General features: G+C 44.9%; 2 protein-coding genes across 3 annotated transcripts in view; one reads left to right on the top strand and one right to left on the bottom strand.

Moving 5' to 3' along the window:
- rtf2 (replication termination factor 2) overlaps positions 1 to 21,448 on the bottom strand; it is a 42,507-nt gene that overhangs the window by 6,512 nt on the left and 14,547 nt on the right. The window contains exons 6-7 of the mRNA XM_061218588.1: positions 2,729 to 2,842; positions 1,770 to 1,818 (exon numbers count right to left, since the gene is read on the bottom strand). Of these exons, the coding sequence (XP_061074572.1) occupies positions 1,770 to 1,818; positions 2,729 to 2,842 (163 nt within the window). The remainder of the gene's footprint in view (positions 1 to 1,769; positions 1,819 to 2,728; positions 2,843 to 21,448) is intronic.
- On the top strand, positions 5,112 to 20,790 carry gcnt7 (glucosaminyl (N-acetyl) transferase family member 7). Of its 2 annotated transcripts, none has more exons than XM_061220396.1 (4): positions 5,112 to 5,334; positions 13,814 to 14,796; positions 15,212 to 15,307; positions 15,635 to 20,790. In XM_061220396.1, the coding sequence occupies exons 2-4, from the start codon at positions 13,833 to 13,835 to the stop codon at positions 15,877 to 15,879; spliced, it is 1,305 nt and encodes a 434-aa protein (XP_061076380.1). In that variant the 5' UTR covers positions 5,112 to 5,334; positions 13,814 to 13,832; the 3' UTR covers positions 15,880 to 20,790. The 2 variants fall into 2 exon arrangements, with proteins under 2 accessions (XP_061076380.1, XP_061076379.1); XM_061220395.1 differs by lacking the exon at positions 5,112 to 5,334 and adding an exon at positions 9,737 to 9,796.

Genomic DNA, 21,448 nt, shown 5'->3' with positions numbered 1-21,448 from the left:
CACTGAATCTAAATAAACACCACTTGTAATAGCTAACAAACAAACAAGTACACAACAGAACACTATAATGACAACTAAACTGAATTTAGAATCAGCAAGCAAACAAATAATACTTAACTAATCCAGGAGAAAATGCAACCAACCCACTGCAGAACAATAATGCACTGGCCTCTGGCCTCTTCACTCAGTGCTAGTGTTGCACAGTGCCATTTACGTCAATTCCAAATGCCATCAGAAATGTCATTTGGTTCATCAATACAAGTGCGTCAATCTATCAGAGACAATGTACATAAGGGACAGGAAAATACTGAAAAATTGATCAGTTTAACATTGGAAAGCTGGCTAAAATAGCACCTCTGCGATTGGCACACCTTTAGACCGCATCGTCACAGATGTTAATGAGATTTGTCGTGCTGATTTGGCCTCTTAAGAAACCCCTGGAACTGAAATGACATAAATTACAATTTGGGAGACACGGGCTAATAAAGTTTGTGTTAATTCGCGTGACTCCATGACTTTGACTTGCTTTATCTCCATGTCGTAGAGAAATGGTTCCTATATCACTGTATAGGTCTCTAGGTTCTATCTTCACATACACTCACCAAGGACTTTATTAGGTATTTATTAGACTTCTTTCTTTACTTATTGGTCTTTTACTGCAGTAGCAGTAAAGAGTTATGATGCGTTGTGTGTTCAGAGATGCTCTTCTGCATACCACTGTTGTAATGTGTGGTTATTTGCGTTACTTCCACTGTACTTCCATACAGTATGGAACACATTACATTACATTATTGGCATTTGGCGGACGCTCTTATCCAGAGCTACGTACAATTGATTAGACTAAGCAGGAGACAATCCTCCCCTGGAGCAATGCAGGGTTAAGGGCCTTGCTCAAGGGCCCAACGGCTGTGCTTATTGTAGCTACACCGGGATTCGAACCACCGACCTTGCGTGTCCCAGTCCTGTACCTTAACCACTACGCTACAGGCCACCCCATACATATTTGTTGGCTACATGGTTTTAAGTGATCAGGGGTCCAAGGTATCAAATGAGCCTTAAACCACTGTACTGCAGCCAGATAAGCAGTAGATACTATAAGGGTTGTTTCACGTGACTAATTTCCCTGTTGAAATCAATGGGAAAATGATTCAAGATAAACAGCCCTTGTAGTATTTACTACATATCTATGGGAAGCAGTTTGTGGTTTGAAACCTCAGACCCTTGATGACTCAAAATCATTTAGTTCACAAATGTGTTTCATACTGTATCAGCATAATTTAGCCAGTTGACCAGTCTTCGTGACTGAAGCTCCTGCCATCCCAGTAATGAACCCTCTTTCACTTAGAACTTTTCCTCTTGCCATCTTGATCCAAAATCCAAAATGGAGGCCAACTGGGCCTGCCCAGCATTTGTGTACATGCCACAGAGCACAATAGGATGTTAACTGCTCAAGTGTATCATACAGCGCACCTGTATGGAAGCATCAGCATTCAGGTTTTTCCTTTAGTTTGTCACCCGTCTGCATATACAGTGAAGTCCATAAGTATTTGGACGGTGACACGCGTTTAAAGGGCTGTAATTCCTACATGGTTCACCGCATACATACATACAATTCGATGGTATTTACATCCTTACAGAGTGGACCGTGTAGGAACGCCTGTGCCACTGCCCACATACTTACAGACCTCACTGTATACATGAACAATCTGTAGTTTTTCTCACAATCTTTTTATTTGTCATGTTATTTGTGTTAAAATAAAATGGTGTACCTTTCACTTCCTCTGGCTTGGAAACAGCAGCCTTATTCTTCTTAGATTTCTGAAGGAGAAACAATAAATATAGAATTTTAATGAAATTACCGTTTGATAAAGTGGATTTTAGGGACAGCAGTGTTTGATAATGTGGAGTTTTAACATGCAAGTTTAACATAGAAGGGCGTTTGGTAACGCGAAGGTTTAACATAGAGGGGCGTTTGGTCACATGCAGGTTTAAGGCAGAGGGGCGTTTGGTCACATGCAGGTTTGAGGCAGAAGGGCGTTTGGTCACATGCAGGTTTGAGGTAGAGGGGCGTTTGGTCACATGCAGGTTTGAGGCAGAGGGGCGTTTGGTCACATGCAGGTTTGAGGTAGAGGGGTGTTTGGTCACATGCAGGTTTGAGGTAGAGGGGCGTTTGGTCACATGCAGGTTTGAGGTAGAGGGGCGTTTGGTCACATGCAGGTTTGAGGCAGAGGGGCGTTTGGTCACATGCAGGTTTGAGGTAGAGGGGTGTTTGGTCACATGCAGGTTTGAGGCAGAGGGGCGTTTGGTCACATGCAGGTTTGAGGCAGAGGGGCGTTTGGTCACATGCAGGTTTGAGGCAGAGGGGCGTTTGGTCACATGCAGGTTTGAGGCAGAAGGGCGTTTGGTCACATGCAGGTTTGAGGCAGAGGGGCGTTTGGTCACATGCAGGTTTGAGGCAGAAGGGCGTTTGGTCACATGCAGGTTTGAGGCAGAGGGGCGTTTGGTCACATGCAGGTTTGAGGCAGAGGGGCGTTTGGTCACATGCAGGTTTGAGGCAGAAGGGCGTTTGGTCACATGCAGGTTTGAGGCAGAGGGGCGTTTGGTCACATGCAGGTTTGAGGCAGAGGGGCGTTTGGTCACATGCAGGTTTGAGGCAGAAGGGCGTTTGGTCACATGCAGGTTTGAGGCAGAGGGGCGTTTGGGATGGAGGGACAGGAGTCTTCTGTACCTTCCCCAGCTTGGCTCGGGCTCTCCTCTCCTCCATTCTCTGCTGCAGTCTCTCCGTCTCCTCTTTGCTGCCGTTCAGAATCACCAGGTCATCTTCCTGGAAGGGGTCGCCGCACTGCAGAAAAAGGGACTGGGGTTACTGCCTTTGAGCATATCGAGTATATACGAGGTCTACTGCCTTAGTGAGTATATACGAGGTCTACTGCCTTAGTGAGTATATACGAGGTCTACTGCCTTAGTGAGTATATACGAGGTCTACTGCCTTAGTGAGTATATACAAGGTCTACTGCCTTAGTGAGTATATACGAGGTCTACTGCCTTAGTGTATATAGAGTATATATGAGGTCTACTGCCTTAGTGTATATAGAGTATATACGAGGTCTACTGCCTTAGTGTATATAGAGTATATACGAGGTCTACTGCCTTAGTGTATATAGAGTATATACGAGGTCTACTGCCTTAGTGTATATAGAGTATATATGAGGTCTACTGCCTTAGTGTATATAGAGTATATACGAGGGCTACTGCCTTAGTGTACAGAGTATATACGAGGGCTACTGCCTTAGTGTATATAGAGTATATACGAGGGCTAGTGCATTAGTGTATGGAGTATATACAAGGTCTACTGCCTTAGTGTATATAGAGTATATACGAGGGCTAGTGCCTTAGTGTACAGAGTATATACGAGGGCTACTGCCTTAGTGTATATAGAGTATATATGAGGGCTAGTGCATTAGTGTATGGAGTATATACAAGGTCTACTGCCTTAGTGTATATAGAGTATATACGAGGGCTAGTGCCTTAGTGTATATAGAGTATATACGAGGGCTAGTGCCTTAGTGTATATAGAGTATATACGAGGGCTACTGCCTTAGTGTATAGAGTATATATGAGGTCTACTGCCTTAGTGTATAGAGTATATACAAGGGTTATTTATGTATGTAGCATAGACTGAACAGCAGGCTATGAGCATAACTATTTTTAAATCGCTGTCAAGCATCAATGGAGTCCAATGGGAAAATAGACTTTTTGAGCAAAAATATAGGTATCACTTGGGGGCGACTCCATATCAACTGGAGATAACAAGGACAAAGTTTATCCAGTTTTACATGTCCATTCTCCAGCTCCAAAGCTTTGGTTACTGCACCTAAGCAGCCCAACCAGCACCTGGCCTAGCCCAGCGAATAGCATAATGACCCACCGCGAACACCACTGGGCAGAGGCAACAATGACACGCCACTGGGTTTCAGCGCCTTACAATGCAAATGACATCATTTGACTATCCGCTCTTGCAGGACGACCTTACGGTGCGCAGAAGAACACAGTTTCCATTGCCACTGCAGGCCTACAAAGAACTGCTGCGATGGCTTTTCACGTTCGCAATGCCTCCTACAAGACGACCGAAATATAGCCGGAAATACGATGACCGGAACCATTTTATTACCATCGTTTATTTCATTTTAAACCTCCAGGTGTGTGTAAAAGCAGCAGAGCAACAGTACACAAAATGGCTGATTGTACCAACTAAGAGCAGATAGATCAAATGCACAACATACAAATATGTGACTCGAATTGTGAACTGAATGTTGCAGTACATGGCTCAGGCAGTAAGAGCAGTCGTCTGGCAGTCGGAGGGTTGCCGGTTCGATCCCCCGTCCGGGCTGTGTCGAAGTGTCCCTGAGCAAGACACCTAACCCTCAAATGCTCCTGACAAGCTGGTCGGCGCCTTGCATGGCAGCCAATCGCTGTCGGTGTGTGTGTGTATGAATGGGTGGATGAGAAGCATAAATTGTACAGCGCTTTGGATAAAGGCGCTCTATAAATGCCAACCATTTACTTAGATTATTATTATTATTTTTTTAATCTTCAAAGGGTTACACTGGCTAGTTCTGGGGAAAAAAATAGAGGTTAGAGGCAGGAATGGAAATTAAATTTATTTTTTTCCAGATTTTTCCCTTTTTCTCCAAATTTGGTAGCCAATTGTACCTCGTCTGATTCAATTGGAGGTAGTCGTATTAGATGTACCGCCCATACCCCGTCCCTCGGCGGCCCGAATGAGAGCGACACGCCTTCTTCAAGCCGTCTCGTCTCATGCCCGTTGCCGTGATTCCGAGGCGCCCGAGGTGCTTATTGTGCGGCGATCTAATAACCCTGCCAAGTCCCTCCCTCTGGAGCAGCGAGCCAATTATTGCTGCCCCACGTGAGCCGGCCAAACTTGGCTTTTTGGCAGGACCGAGAATCGTGCAACTGCAGCAAACCGCAACCGCAAGTCTGCTGCGTCTTAGCCTGTTGCGCCACCGCGGCTCGGAAATTAAATTCATGACGATGAGCTTGTAGTTCCAAGTACTTTCCATACCGCCGCAGGTTTCTGTGAAGCGAAATTAAGAAAGAGCGACAGGATGCCACCCACTCAGACAGGATGCACGCCTCTCAGAGGCTGCCAGGCTGACAGAGAGAGAGGACTGCGGGGGGTCCTCCGGACAATTCCACAAGAGGCAGAAGCGGAGCGTGAACGACAGCCGCAGCACGGGTTGGGAAAATAACGGGAAAGCTGAACGGACGGTCGACCGGAGAGCGCAAACAAGATCGAGGGACCCGTCTGAAACGGTGTGTGTCTGCGTGACTTCCGCTTTTTGCTTTTATCACTTCAGTCGGAGGGTTACCAGTGCGAAGTGTCCCTGAGCAAGACACCTAACCCCTAAAATTCTCCTGACGAGCTGGTTGGTGCCTTGCATGGCAGCCAATCGCCGTTGGTGTGTATGAACGGATGAATGAGAAGCATCAATTGTAGAGCGCTTTGGATAAAGGCGCAATATAAATGCCAACCATTTACCATTTATAAAATTGCAGCGCGGATTTAAACAATGTGCCTCTTCTCCTTCAATTTACTTAACATGCTGTATGGGTACAATCTGTGGTGCCGGCTTATTCAGAATGATATATGGCGCTTTGTGTGTTTCAATGTGGCTTAAACATGGATGTCTGTTGACTTTGCATAATAATAACGCTCTGCAGGACACCGGGGGTCGTATCTTTGTTTAATTGTTTTTGGTAAACATCACGAGGGAAGGCCGAGGCCCACTGAAGCGATTGGGATTGTGATCTAATTGGGATCAGACCTGTGTCAATGATGTAAATTCAAATGCCGTTACTGAGCTTGAATGGTGTATAGGAACCTGTGAAATACTCTCAAAAAGTGCGAACCCCGCCTTCTGGTCCTCTTGGTTAGGTCAAGGGCAGTAGTTTTGAGGCATTATGGGTGATGTCGCATTTGCCGAGACTAAAATGCACAGTGGAGTATCATATTTCAATGGTGACTGGTGAATCAATTAGTCAAATATACAGTACAAGTCAAGAGTTTGAACACTCCTTGCCCTCTCCTAATGAAAGTTCTATTTCCACTGTTCGTCATCGAACAATTTACACGTGGTCAAAGTGCAGATTCTCAGCTTTTATTAAAGATTATTTTTTGTAATCAATTTTTATTCTTATTTTATTGTCATGAAGGGTCTGAGGTATCAAACCAGCCTCAAGTCAGGAGAAACAAACTTTGCAGTATCTACTGCATATCTGAAAGTAGCACAATGGTTTGATGCCCTTTTGATACATCAGACCCTTGATTACTAAAAGCCATTTAGCCAACAAATGTGCTCCATACTGTATCAGCATAATTACAGGTGAATGTAGTCCCAACTCCCAATTCCCATAGAGATCCATTCAAATGCAAAGAGGTTTTTGGTATCATCACCCTGGTGATGTCGGTAGGTCACGGACATCTGGACATCATGACACGGAAAGGATATGCAACCAAATACAGAACATGACTACTTTATTTTACATCATGTTAATTTGACTCAAGCATTGAAATGGGGGGCTATGTATGAAAAGCGTTTTAACTACTACATGGCGAAACCAAAATGTATAAAATATGCTTTAATAAAAGCTGAGAATCTGCACTGACCACATGTGAATTATATTTCCTTGGTTTGTCATGAATCTGAAAAATCAGAAAAGGGAAAGGTGCGTCCAAAGCTTTGACTGGACACGCGCAGTTACATTTTCTGTACAATACTGTTTCGGTCAGGCCATAGATGATATCTGGAAAAGCCCTTGTTAGCTTTGCGTGGCTTCATGCCATCTAGCCATGAGTTATGACTTTGGACATCTGCTAACTTAGGATTCTAGACTAGTCACAATTGGAGAGGAAAAACAGATCTATATAATAGATGAGAGGAGAGACAAAAACAAAATGACACAACAGATGTGCTTTTCTCTCTCTATTAAAGGTGCAATAGATAATTTCAGACCCTCTAACAGTTGAGAGGAATTACAGCAACAAACACAGCTCAAACCATAACACTGTTTATCCCACCCCTTCTCTGTGAACACGCTGACGTTGAAATGCCATTGGATGTGGCAATTAGAACCAATTTTCAATGAGCTTGAATTATTGTACAGCTGTACAGTGTTTTGGCACAGATTGCCGGCCCGTCAACTGCATATTTTGAAACTCGAATTTAAGGCAGAAGGTGAGTCAACATGTCAGTGAGCCTTTTTCAAAGATAGGAAGGGATTTATGTAATAATGTTTTAAGACAAAAATTGTACCTTGAAGTAGAGGAGTAATGTATAATAGAGGAAGAGACTAATCTTACAGCAACAGCAGATGAGTCAAAGTGAAACACACCAACCACAAAGAAGGCACTCAAGGTTAAAACATTTCAATATCATGAAAAAGATTTTCTTCGTCTTATTTTCTTGCCAGGAAACCAGACTTAACCAGACTTAGTGGTTTGCAACCAGTTGCCTCTTGCTTAACAAAATAAAGTGTTCACCTACAATTATTTAATAAATCATTTTTTAAACTTTAACATTGCTTTTATTTTTGTTTTTGTATTTGTATTTGCATTCATCTTACCCTCTCCAATTTGCCTCCAATTTGCCTAGACAGACCTGGTTTTCAGTTTAAGGGGTTCACATCACAGCATAATGGCACAGTTTAATTATAACAGTATTTAATGCAGATTACCGTTCAGGTGTCAGTTCTCTCGCAAGACTTTCCCCCATAACCCAACTGAATTACCAACGTTTTAAATTCTCAACCAAAGCCAAAACCACCTTGGGCTAGGGACTGAGAGGATTAACCCAAGAAATTCAGAATTATTTGTCCTGGGGTAAGATGCCCCCCCTGCCCCCATAGCAACAAGCCCATAAAACACAACACGTTGATATGTCCGTTAATTATAGCATTCTGACGCTTAGCTACGCAATTCATGCTGACCTCTATGTATCCGTTAGCCAGATTCACTTCTCAGTAAAACAGACAAACAGGAAACAGAAATAAAAGTGGAGCACTGAAAGAGGGCTGTGTGGTAGAGTCATGGGCCAGCAAGTATTTAGGTAATTGCGGTGGTGAAGGTACAAGACTGATTTCTGGTTCGATTCCCGGTGTAGCCACAATAAGATCCGCACAGCCATTGGCCCTTGAGCAAGGCCCTTAACCCTGCATTGCTCCAGGGGAGGATTGTCTCCTGCTTAGTCTAATAAACTGTACGTCGCTCTGCCAAATGCCATTAATGTCATTGCCATTGTGAAGTCTTTCTTCTTGAGAGGGGAAAAAAGAAAACACTTTGGGTTTTTTTTATTTGTTCAGCAAATAAAACAGTTTGGTGAACAAACACGCACGGACACAAAACCAAAATGCAGGAAAAGAAATGTCCACCAGGGGAGCCGCTGTGTCCCGCTAGCCGGCTCAATATGACCTCTATCCCCGCAACACGAGAGGGCTAATCTCCAAAGCTGACCTGGCAACAAACCAACAGGGGGAAAAAAGGACGGAGAGACAGGGAGAGACAGAGAGAGGGAGAGAGGGAGAGGGAGAAAGAGAGGGATAGAGAAAGAGAGGGAGAGGGAGAGAGGGAGAAAGAGAGGGATAGAGAGAGAGAGAGAGAGAGAGAGGGAGGGAGAGGGAGAGAGGGAGAAAGAGAGGGATAGAGAGAGAGAGAGAGAGAGAGGGAGAGAGGGAGAGAGAGAGAGAGAGAGAGAGAGAAATGCTGCCCCCACAGCCAGAGTGAGGCTGTCCCCAGGCCCCCCCCGGGAGCAGCCATCCCAGCTGTGTTCAGCAGCCTCTCGAGCCGACTGGAAAAACAGGCCCCGTGCACAAAGGCAGGGGGAGAGATAAAGAGTGGGAGGAGATGGGGGGAGAGAAAGAGAGGGGGGGGAGAGAGAGACACCAGGTGACAGAGAGGGAGCAAAGGACATGAGAGAGCTAGAGATAGAGAGAGAGAGAGAGGAAGAGGGCAAACCAGATAGAGGGAGCAAGGGTGAGAAAGAGAGAGAAAGGGAGAGAGCGTGTGGGAGAAAGGGGGAGAGAGCAAGGGAGAGGGAGAGGGAGAGAACAAGAGAGAGGAGCGGGAGGCAGAGAGAGAGACAGGGAGAGAGAGAGGGAAAGAAAGACAGGGAAAGAGAGGGAGGGAGAGAGAGAGGGAGGGGGAGAGAGTGAGAGAGAGAAAGGGAGGGGGAGAGAGGGAGGGGGAGGGAGAGAGAGAGAGAGAGGGAAAGAAAGACAGGGAAAGAGAGGGAGGGAGAGAGAGAGGGGGAGAGAGGGAGAGAGAGGGAGGGGGAGAGAGGGAGAGAGAGAAAGGGAGGGGGAGAGAGCGAGAGAGAGGGAGGGGGAGAGAGAGAGAGAGAGAGAGAGAGAGAGAGAGAGAGAGAGAGAGAGAGAGAGAGAGAGAGAGAGAGAGGGGGGGGGGGGGGCGGGAGCGATGGGAGGAGACAGTGCCGGGGCCAGATGAAAGCAGCGGGCGGTTACCAGGCGAGGGCAGCCGCCCGTCTCCTAGGGGACGCAGTCATCGCACCTCCAGCCGCAGATGCAAGGGCAGGCGTAGGGCACGGAACGAGCCTCCCCACACAGCTCCGCCGGGGCCCCCCGAAAAAGCATGGGCACCCCGCCCACCCTCTGGAACCTACGCGCTACTCCCCCGTCCCACCCAGACGGAGCCGGGTCACCCCGTCGCTAATGTTTAACCGCCCCTTCTACTGCGAGCGCACCCAATGTTGCGGAAGTTGAGGTAAGCCAAGAACTCTCCGGAAAGGTAGCCGTTCCCTCTCGCGCACAGCGGGGGGCTTTCTCCCGCCGGTAGGGGAGTCGGAATGTTTTTATGAAACGCGCTGAGATTTTGCACGTCTGTGTGTTACAATGCGCTATGTTCAGGAACAGTGTTGGCATAATGTTAGCAGGATCAGTATTAGATTCACTTGAAATACACTGACATATTTAAAAACACTGATTGAAAAATCAAACCTATTTTGCATGTTGTTGTACAGTGCTGTGATTATTGTAAAACATTGTAGCAAGGTGCATTTTAACATGAACCAACAAACCGGACATGTTGCTTATATTCTCAATCTGTTTAAGCCAGCAAATAACCTTCTTCATGACAGGCACGGTACAGCCAGATTAGAGAGTACACAGCAAGGATATTCTAGGTATTCAAAAATGTCCTTTTCTCTGTTCAGAATTTTGAACTTTGCACCTTCCTCTGATAGAGAATGCAGTTGTTTTTTGACACTAAATTCTTTATCGATTCTCTTTTATTGCAAGAGAGAGATTGTTGACTTATAAACATCGAAAGGTGTCGAGGTCTTTGAGCAGCAATTGCTCAATCCATTCTTCTGTACTGATAATGATACAACTGCTTCGGCAAAAGCCAGGTATTTCCACTAATCTCCTCTTTGTTGTGGATACCCAGCAGAAAGCAGCATTATCTAGGGTCTGTGATAACAACAGTGGCCCATTGCACTGGCAGCAAACACCCAGGGGGATTCATTAAAGGAGAGCATTTGCATATTCAAGAGCAGTCGGGGCTCATAAGATTGTAAAAATGTCAACCTTTCCCGATCTCAGCTGGCGCAGGTGAGCTGGACCCGCACAGGTGTACTGTAATTGGGACTCTCGACTGAACGCTCTAATTTTGGGAATGTCCAGTTTCATTCCTGCTTTAAAATCGGTCTCTTGGAGCGATCTGCCTCTTTCGAATACAATTATCCACTTGTTCCTCCGTCGGTCAAAAATATACAAGTCACGCGCATTTGCCCGATCACACTGCTTTTTATGATCCAGGAATGTGTGTTAAACAGACATTATCCATAAAAAACTCTCTCTCTGAGTCACAGAACTGCGTACCTTGTCAAGCCAATTCATAGAAAGACATTACAATCCGTTTATCAAGTGCCGTATGCTCAAAATACTGAATCTCCCACTGAATCGGGGTCAAATATAATATCCTCACAGTCTTTTTACCATTGAGGGAAAGGCTATATCTGTCACACCACTGAACAAATGTGTACATCTCAGGGTGATGTATAGATGTTGGTGGGGCCTTGGTCAACAGACCACAGAAAAATATGGTTGCTGAGTCTACAGTCCTTTGTGTGTTGTGAGAAGAGCGCAGGTCTGGAGAGCGCAGGCAGGCCTGAGGGGCTCCCGTACCACTGTCCGTGACGTCTGAGTGGGACTCGGGACCCGTCTCATGCCAAGTGTCGCTACGCGGTCCCAACATTGCACTATTAGACAACTTTGTTTTCGGATGCTGATGCAACGGACCGCTAAGTACGCATCACCGAACAGGAGACGTTCATGGCGTCTTTGTAGTCTGCTCGAGCTGCTCCAGAGGCTTAACGACGACACAAATACTCGTGGTAGACGATGCAATCGCGTTTCCATCTGTAAGTAAACTGAAATGGATCTAACCGGGCGTTGACTTATTTACACAACAGAGATGGTTTAAAGCCGTTCAACTGATTTAATTGCAATGGAAGTGGTCTGGTCTGAAGTGATCGGGCTTCATTTATCAAACGAGCGCTGAACATTTACACAAACAGTGTGGCGTTCATCAATGTTTTTGTACGTCAGTTTGTTAGTAGGATTTCACAAGTGCTCGGAATTGTTCAGGTTCAGGAAGTATCAGGTGCATAAATTAAAAAACACGGTAGCAAAGCTTCTTTCTTCCATTCATTAATATTTTGCTTTGATTTGAAAAACAGTGGGAAAATAATAAGCCAATTTAACATTATAATTTTTCATATCATATAAAATCACATAAAAACTACAACTGGATTCAACATTAAAATGTATGATGTTTAATTTGGGTAATCCTGATTTATGAAATGTATGAAGCATGAATTAAACACAAAGTTTTGTATAAACAGGGCCTTACAAGTCATAGCTTAGACATTCATTGCTATGGCCGACCTCTCTTTATATTGCATTTAGATTTCTTTGGTGAGGTTCACAAGTGGGTTTCTGACTTCCCATCCAAGTCTGTGACACTCATGGGAGCCAGAAGGTGCTTTCTGTCCTCAGCTTTCTTGGGGACTCGTACACGACAGGGAAAACACATCGCTGTCGCTCTCCTGGGTAATTCTAGACGGCAATGTCTCTCCTATAATTGGATAACTTTGCCTCCGGGTTAATGTCAAACCATTTTACCTGGTCCATAGCACATAGAACAACAATATCTTGTTTTTATTTTCGGAACAAATCATGCATTTTCTTTTGCAGCCGGGAAGGATCTTGTGCAAAGCACTTTTACGTCGGTTTTAGATTATGGGGACACGGTCTCTATGGACATCGATTCTAGTACCCTTAAGGAAACGGCACTGAAACAGTACATCATAGTACATTAACATTTATAACTAATGCTTGACCACTAACCTATCACTGTGACCTATAGGCCATGATAATGAAGGTCTATAGAGGCAAGGATCCAGCATTGGTATGTATTTATATACAAAGCTCTCTGGTTTATTACCCTCTTATTCAGTCACATCATTCTAGAGTTAGTCTCCTTCACACTCTTTGTTGACAAACACTGTGTCAAATGTGATATTTCCCATAATGCACCTTTTCCTGGAATGCAATCCAAAAGACGGTTGAGACCAGGAGAGACAGTCACTCAGAGTTTAAGGCTCTGATTGAGCACCATATATGTGACTGCTGTACCTGTTTTTAACTTGGATTTTGAATAACTGTGACTTCATGTTGTATAGTTGTAACTATTAATTGCGCATGCCACTTAGTTCACTGCCCTGGTGACCTTCTTGCCAGGCACACTGAAATCGGTTACTTAACAGAAGCACCAACAGCGATGATGACGGTGCTCCAAATAGCATATATAGCATATATAGCATGTTGTCTTTATGCAGCCAGTTCTGTGGGTCATAGCTCCCACTCTGTATGTACAGAATGAACAACGGACAATAACAGCAAACAACGGTTAGCTCCTAAATAACTTTTAATCTACTTTGTAATGTTCACAAAGACAAGAAGTTACAAAGTAGCCGTAGCACACGCAGTCATATAATGATACAATTTATCAGATCATGTGGAGGCTACACAGCATTTTAAAACATGGATTTTTCATCTTTTCTTGGCCATCTCTTTAAATTGCCTGAAATTGACGACCACACATCCGTCGCGAGTTTGAAAAACGCAATTACAATGTTTCTGTGCCTGTGCCGGCCAGACTAGAAAGATGCCAAAATGACACCACTTCAGTGATGCATCCTTAGCGGTTAGATATTCATACTCATTTTATGAGTATCAGCGTTCAAAATCAGTTTTTGTTGAGCAGGTTTGGAGCCCCACTGTCTCAGATTCTGGGAATCATTCAAATACGGCACCATCTCAAAACTCCTTATCATCCTCTTTGGCATTGACATGAGATCCATATATCCCAATTGCAGCAGAGGAGCAAAAGTGAGAGAAAAAAAACTGCTGGCTGTGTGAGAATACTGCCTGGCTTCTCTCAAGCGAGTAGCCAGCACTATGACAAGCCTTGTCGTGAACACTTGTTTTGATTCATGCTCCAGGCGTGGGCTTAGACATTATAATTTCTTGCTTCACATTGAGCATTGACTTCTCACCTACTATAAGGTGATTTGGGTATTGATATTGCCCCCTCTCTCCCTACAGGTTGACCATTGTGGGTCTTGAATTGGGTACTGATATTGCCCCCTCTCTCCCTGCTGGTTGACCATTGTGGCTCATGATTTGGGTCTTGATATTGCCTCCTCTCTCTCAGCAGGTTTTGTGTGGACAAGACTATGCTCCAGCTAGAGGGCACCAAGTGCAGGTTCCTGGTCTGCCTGGGACTTTGCGTCTTCATCTGTTCTGCCATCTACCTAAAGGCCAAGGTGTCCAACAGCCCCACCACCCAATACAACTCCACTTTAGTCCACACGGTCCGCTGCAGACCTTTCCCCCGGGCCTGCAAGGAGCTCCTGGGTGGCAGGGAGGGCACGGAATGGGAGCGCGGGACGTGCCTGACGGAGGCCTACCTCACCGCACCCAACCTCAACTGCTCCCGCGTGGCCGGCAACCTGCACTTCATCACCAGCGCCCTGAGCAGCGAGGAAGAGGAGTACCCGCTGGCCTTCATCATCACCATCCACAAGGAGCTGGAGATGTTTGTGAGGCTCCTCCGGGCGGTGTACGCCCCGCAGAACGTGTACTGCGTCCACGTGGACGGCAAGGCTCCGCCGTGGTACAAGGAGGCCGTGGAGCGGCTCGCCGGGTGCTTCCCCAACGTCTTCCTGGCCTCGACCAGCGAGAGGGTGACGTACGCCGGCTTCTCCAGGCTCCAGGCCGACATCAACTGCATGCGGGACTTGGTGAAGTCGCCGGTGCCTTGGAGGAAGGTGTTCAACCTCTGCGGCCAGGACTTCCCCATCATGAGCAACCTGGAGCTGGTGCGCTACCTCCAGAGCAAGCAGTGGAGGGACCGCAACATGACACCGGGGGTCAAGCAGCCGCCGGCCATCAGGCACCGCACCGAACGGCAGTACAAGGAGGTGGACGGCTCCCACACGGTCCCCAAGGGCCAGGGGCGCAAGAAAGGGCCCCCGCCACACAAACTGCAGATATACTTCGGGACTGCCTACTACGCCCTCACCAGGCCATTCGTGGACTTTGTGCTGCAGAACAAGGTGGCCAAGGACCTGCTGGAGTGGTCCAAAGACACGTACAGCCCAGACGAGCACTACTGGGTGACTCTAAACCACTTAGTGGGTAGGTCAACGCCTGAAAGGGTGCTTTAGAGGTCGTCACATACTGACATTAAAAGATAGTAACTTTGTGATTTTTGGGATTGCCCTCTATGTGTTGTGGCAACACAGTATAGTGGTTAAGGCAGGGTTTGCAGGTTCAAATCCCACATGTCTATGAATAGTTAATCTGAATGCTTCAGTAACGACCCAGCACCATAAATCGATAGCATGTATCATTTTTTTTTTTTTTAAACACCCAAAAAAAGTACATTATATATAAGCTGACTTAGTATAAACAATAACATGTTTGCTCATAATGCCTTCCCAGATTTCACAGTGAATGCAAACTGCAACTAATATTCATTTTTCAAACAGCAAATCTAATCTTTTAATTATCATCATCACCCTGACAGCTCTTTTCTCCTACCCTTTACTAGATGCACCAGGAAACCATGTAAACGGCGGCTGGGAGGGAGGGATCCGTGCAATTAAATGGTCGGACCAGGAGGGAAAGTCACATCCCGGCTGCAAAGGTACTGTAGTCTTCACCTCACTCCTTAAGTACTCTGGCAGCCTGTAGCATAGTGGGTAAGGTACATGACTGGGATCCACAAGGTTGGTGGTTCGCAAGGCCCTTAACCCTGCATTGCTCCAGGGGAGTATTGTCTCCTGCTCAACTATAAGTCGCTTTGGATAAAAGCCAAATGACATGTAATGTAACGTAATACCCGTAAATCGCCGTTGGAATGAATGATTTTAAACATGTACGTACGTATAAGAACTTTAGTTTAGACCACAAGGTGATGCAATTCTCATCAGTGGCTCTTTTTCCCCACGGTGTTCTCCACATTCCTCAACAGGGAGGTACGTCAGAGGCATCTGTGTGTACGGACTCGAGGACCTGCAGTGGATCGTCAACAGGAGGAACATGTTCGCCAACAAGTTTGCGCCCTCATCCTTCCCGGAGGCCGTGGACTGCGTGGAGGAGTGGCACCGGCAGAAGGTGCTTCGGCAAGCAGAAATTCCCATAAAGCGAGCGTGGCGACTCACGGTGGAGACCCGCGAGGTCGCCGGAAGAGCGAACCTCACAACGGGCCCTTCCTAGGGCTCAGCGACTGCCCAGCCCAATGGGCCCAAGGCGTACGGTTTTTGTCAAGGGCAGAAACCGTGCCAAAGGAAAATACGTAAACTGGGAAAGTATGGCGGCCAGCACTGAGCCCAAAAACCCGAAACCCATTCATGAATATCAGTACACAGCATAGTTCAGCACAAGGAAGAAGGCCTCTGTTTTCTTCCAAAAAAAAAAGAAAAAAAAGAAATTCTTCATTTTTCAAAGGCTCGAGTGGAGAGTAGGCTGGGCCCAACGCTTCAGAAATTCCAGGGTTTGAGCTCATTAAGGCAGCTATGACCAGGTGCTGGCATCAGGACGAGACTGAACATGTCCTGGTATGCTGACCACGGTCGACTTTGTTCCTTTCTTCCAGGTACTAAGTGGCTATCGTCAACTAGAATATAGCCTACACCTCTCGCCACATCAGTGCTACCCCTCTAGCTCTACAGTAATGTGTGGCATGTATGCAAAATGGCCGCTGGCCCAGGGGTGAGCACATTGGAGGACTGCCCAGCTTCGCAGGGTTTATCCTGGCTTATGAGGCAGAGGCGGCTTCAATCGAGATCAAGTTAGGAAATGTAGCACATCTTCTTATTGATACGAATTTTAACGGCCAGTAATGATCAGATGATGTCTTATCACCTGCTCCAGAAAAGTTGAAAACATTACGTTATGTTATTAAACTGATAGGGTATAATCCAGGGAAGTTTTTGTTTGTAAATATTGGATGTTGTTGGGTGCAAAAGAAAACCAGATTTAGGCTACCTGACGGAATAGAGTCTGATGATGCACTCCATGGATACAGTGCTGTAGCTTTGCTTTCTACTTCAGTAGTGCCTTTTCTGGTGCATTGCGCTGATTATGAGACAGCACCTTATTCGGAGTAATGCCACCATTGCAGTTACACATGATAGAAATCCACCGAGCGCAATGCTTGCATTTATGATCATTTGTGCCGACACCAGTCAGAATTTTGTGGAGGCAGCACAAAATTCGATTGAGGCGGCCGCCAAATAACCTTTGAATGTAGTCCAATTTTCCATACTGCCCAGCCTGTTAGAAGATTCTATTCTACAAACACTACAAAGCCACAGCATGAGAAAATGGTGTATCCAAATAGCAACCCCGACTTCCACCGATACTATCATTTAATTTGCCCCAAATAATTAAAGACTGAATAACAGGACGACCATTTTCGTCAGAGTGAGAGAATACAGAGAGCAGAAAGCCTTCTGAAAGGGAACAGGTCTCCCATATTGCATCATGACCGGAGACTGTGAGCAGTTTCTCATTAACAGCCAGAGTACGCTAATGACTCCAGGTCGACGATGCACCGTTAACTCCAGAGAATTAACGAAGGACCCTCAGCTGGGTCCTCGTTTCCATTAGAATACCGAGCCACGCGGGATGCTACGACGTGTGCTCAACTCCCCGACTGACGTAAGGAGATCGCAATGAGACGCCTCCGTTCACCTTCCCCATAAACTAAGATGGCCGCCTCTTTTACTTCGGTCCGGGGCTATTTGGCGGACGCACTTATCCTCACGTATATTCTTGCTCAGGAGGATCGGTCACTGTGTTTTGTGCTGGAATAGCCTGCGGCCCACAGTTCAGAACATGGAGGCTGAGGTCAGAGAAAGGCAGCTTTTATGAAGAAGTGCTCCTGTTTGCTAAAAACAGATTCAAGACTACTTTCATTTTGAAAGCCAGGTGGACATTTTTATTTTATTTTTTTAAACAGACCCAAAAAATACAACAGTCTTAAAAGTTCAGGGGTAACATGCAAGAGCCAAAATACATACCGTATGGCAATAAACTCCTTGAGATTATATTTAAATACCAAACACTTCTTAATGACTCTTCTTGAGTCACACAAAGAAATGTGACTATAATATATCTATATAATATATTTATATAAATAATTAATATTTAAAAAACAGCTGATGTTTCATCCATTGGCTTACCACCAGGTACATCTTTAAGATATTTATTTATTAGAAATATTACTCAAAATGTTGAATGTGAAACATGAATTGTAATGTTTATGAAGTAAAACTTTGTTTTGTAATGTGGCAGTTACTTTAAAAGCAAGTGTGTTTATATGAATACTTAGACATAAGATATTAAAACTACTTCTTTAATATAACATCTTGAATAAAAACAACCTTTTGCAGCCTTGTATAGGTATTATAAATCAAATAATTAAGACAGATACACAAGGGCGTAGGTTTGATTTTGAGATTGGTAGGGACAAATGTGGGAGGTTCGGAGGCAATGTAATCCCCACTGAAAGCTAAGGCGTTTTGCATTTATGATAGACTTCTGACTGCCATTTCATGTCATCTAGAGCTTTAATTTATAGATTTATTTATGGTGACCAACCCACTCTTTAACGGACAAACAGACACAGGGGTGGAGCACGTTAATGAATCCTTTACTCAAATTTGATTGCTGAATAGGACTTTGAAGAGCACATTTGTGTTTTAAGGGAGGTACTGTTGCTTATTCAAACCAATGATCTGTAAAGATGCATTTACATTAAGAATAATAACAATAAGATTATTATTATAAGACAAATAAGATGTTGAAGATTGGAGGGAACAATTATAGTGACTAATACAAGTTTGAACGACTTAGTTTGAGTGTTATTGAAAATACAGCGGTGTCATGTTCCAGTTTATTCTCCTTCCCTTGTCCCTGGCGTCTGCACTCACACCTTTGCCTTGAGCTATTGCGTTGGTGTGCTACACCTTCGTTTTGACCATGGCGTTGTCACATCCTTATTTTAGCCACAGTCTGTGGTTCTAGCACATAGCGATGATCAGTAACTAAATTATAAAGCTAGCTAATCGTTCTCAAAAATACGCAACTAAACCAACTGTGTCTGTTAATTAATTGGCTAACTGGGTAGAACGCGTCTTTTAGTTTAAAATGACAGATTTCACAGGACTGTTGGCAACACTAAATCAAACAACGATTAGCTGTTGTACAGTCATTCATGGACAACAAGCTGACAATGCAATATTGGTAAACCCTGTAACGTAAACTCACCATATTCCGAACATCAAGTTAGCCTACTATGCTCCAAATAGTGCAACTTTCATGACAAATAAATACAAAATTTGGCTACTTCCAGACCAGCTTTGGTCTAATTCCTTCCGGTTTCATATTAATTGGTATGAGTCACATACACAATCCATTTCAGCATATAGTGACATGGTACTGGTGATCCACTGTAATATTGTGGTGGGGAAGCCGTTACTAACGAGAGACTACCAACCGGGCAGGCTACCTGCATAACAGAGTAGCTAGGTGTTCAGTGAACTAGCACAGTCTTCCGAACACAGGGATGTCGTGCAGTTATTTGTCATTTTCTCTATAAATATTGTTCCAAATCACATCAATCAAAGTGTTTAGTATTTGGGATGGTCAATTAGCAACCATAATCATAAACCACATTGATCAGGAGAAAAAAACACCATTGTACGGCCACTTTTACTGTTTACGTTACGCTTATACAAATACCACAGTACCCCTGCAAATTCAACTCCTGTTCCTGTCCCAATCTAGCCTTTAAAAAAAATGCAATACTTTAGAAATAAGAAAGGAGCATATGATTTCATAATCTTTGTGATAGGTCGTTATGGGTGTAGAAACCAGAAAGCTGTGATTTTAGTGCTGAATTTAAAGCACTTTAAAGCTATATTTTATGTATGAAATGTGCTACATAAAGGTGCTAGATAAATAAAGCTTATAATTATTATTTTAAAATGCTGCCTTTTAAGTGTTACCCCTCCCACCTAAAGCTCATGGCTACATTATGCAGCTCGTTGACACCCCCAGACCTATGTCCTGCCCCCAATCTCTCCAGACCCTCCAAAGCAGTGGCTGATGGGCCAGTTTTTACACCTCGGTCACTTCTAGTTGAGAAACTGACAGCCGCTCAAAAAACTGATTTCACAAAATCACTTCTGTCACACAGACAGCCTACTTTAACAGGCTGTATCTCCAAAACGGATTGGCCAATCCCGATCTTCTAGTTTCAAAAAATAAAGAAAAATTAGATCTCCGCTAACCGCGTTGAGTCACGTATGTCAGGAGGTGTAATCAGAGATTTTAACCGAGGCCTAGGCGGGATCTGAATCCCGGGCTCTCACTCTTCAGCAGTCGCTTGACAGAGATTTTACTCTGTAAAAGGTTTTATGAAAGATTACATTAAATTATTGCTAATAGATTACGTATTATATTACATACGTTATATAGGCAACATCATATGCTTAATTACGAAATGCCGTTTGAAAGATTTCCAGTTATCGTAATGCAGTTTTATCATCTTTTAAAGAAGCCCAGTGAAAAGATGCACAGAGCTTCTAAATTATGAAATAACATTGACGTTATTGTAATTAACGACTCCTTTATGAAGCCGAATGAGGCACTGAACTGTCCCAGTGTTGTGTAGTCTTGTCCTGTGCCACCTGTTTCCCGTCGCCCGGCAGCTGGACTGCGGGGCGGAACAGAGATGCGGCAGTTACAGACAGGCGTGGGAATTACCGACAGACAGACCGTCGGTTGCCATGGCACCGCAGAGCCCTTTAATCAGCGCTAACAGGCCGCTACGAAAGTCCCGCCGATACGGCCGCAGACCCGCCAGCGCAGACAGATACCGGTCGCTAAGATAACGGCAGGCACCAGCGCGGCTGGGTCGCATTCAGCGTCGGCCGCGTTCCTGCGCAGAATGTCCCCGCTGCTATTTTAGTGCGGCCCTTCAGCTCCTCAGAGTCCGCCCCGCTCCACGTCCTGTGTCTGTGTTCTTCCTGTCCCTGTACGACCTGTCCAATATAACCTGCCTTTCTTCGCTCTGGTTACAGCCACATGCTGAATAAATAAATTATACTTCAGAAACCACTAGCTGAGAGGCTGTCGTTTTTTCTTATTCGTGCGGTTTTCCCTCCCAATACGTTTCTCAGTCGAACAAACAGGGTTTACATTCAGGACATTCCCAGTCTGGAAGACCCTCTACTCACCGAGAACATATTCAACTGAACACACAGATGGCTTCATAGTGGACATCTGCATGACTTCAGTGTCAGGTACTCCACATAGATAGCCACTGAATATTGCTTAATATGAAAAGGCCATTTTCAGGACACAAAGGAAAATTAAAGCTAAAGATTTGACAGCGACATAAAATATGTAAAAAAAAAATATATATTTTAAAAGGGGAAACCCCTCCACCAGCAGAAAGAGATGACAAATCAGCGTGAACTCACGTAAACTTTACATCTGAAGAGGAATTAAATGGAATTAAAAAAGTCAATTTTGCAAACACCTGACTGCCGATAAACTCGGAGACAGAGAAAGTCAGCACAGCCGACCGGCCGCAGCAGACACCGTAGGTGGTTAATAATTCACACTGCTGAGTGAAGGAAGACCTGCACGTTAATGTAAATCCAGAACGGTGGTACACTTGGAACAGCAGGCAGCGAGCTTACCACACAGGACGCCCTGTCCTTCTGGTTCTCCAGCCAAACAAAGGCCTTAACGCTCAGACAACATAATCCCA

Source organism: Conger conger, chromosome 14 (assembly GCF_963514075.1).
Source record: "Conger conger chromosome 14, fConCon1.1, whole genome shotgun sequence".
In the NCBI taxonomy this organism is placed as follows: Eukaryota; Metazoa; Chordata; class Actinopteri; order Anguilliformes; family Congridae; genus Conger; species Conger conger.
The sequence above is the reverse complement of the archived record's forward strand: the minus strand, read 5'-3'. Positions and strand labels throughout refer to the sequence as shown.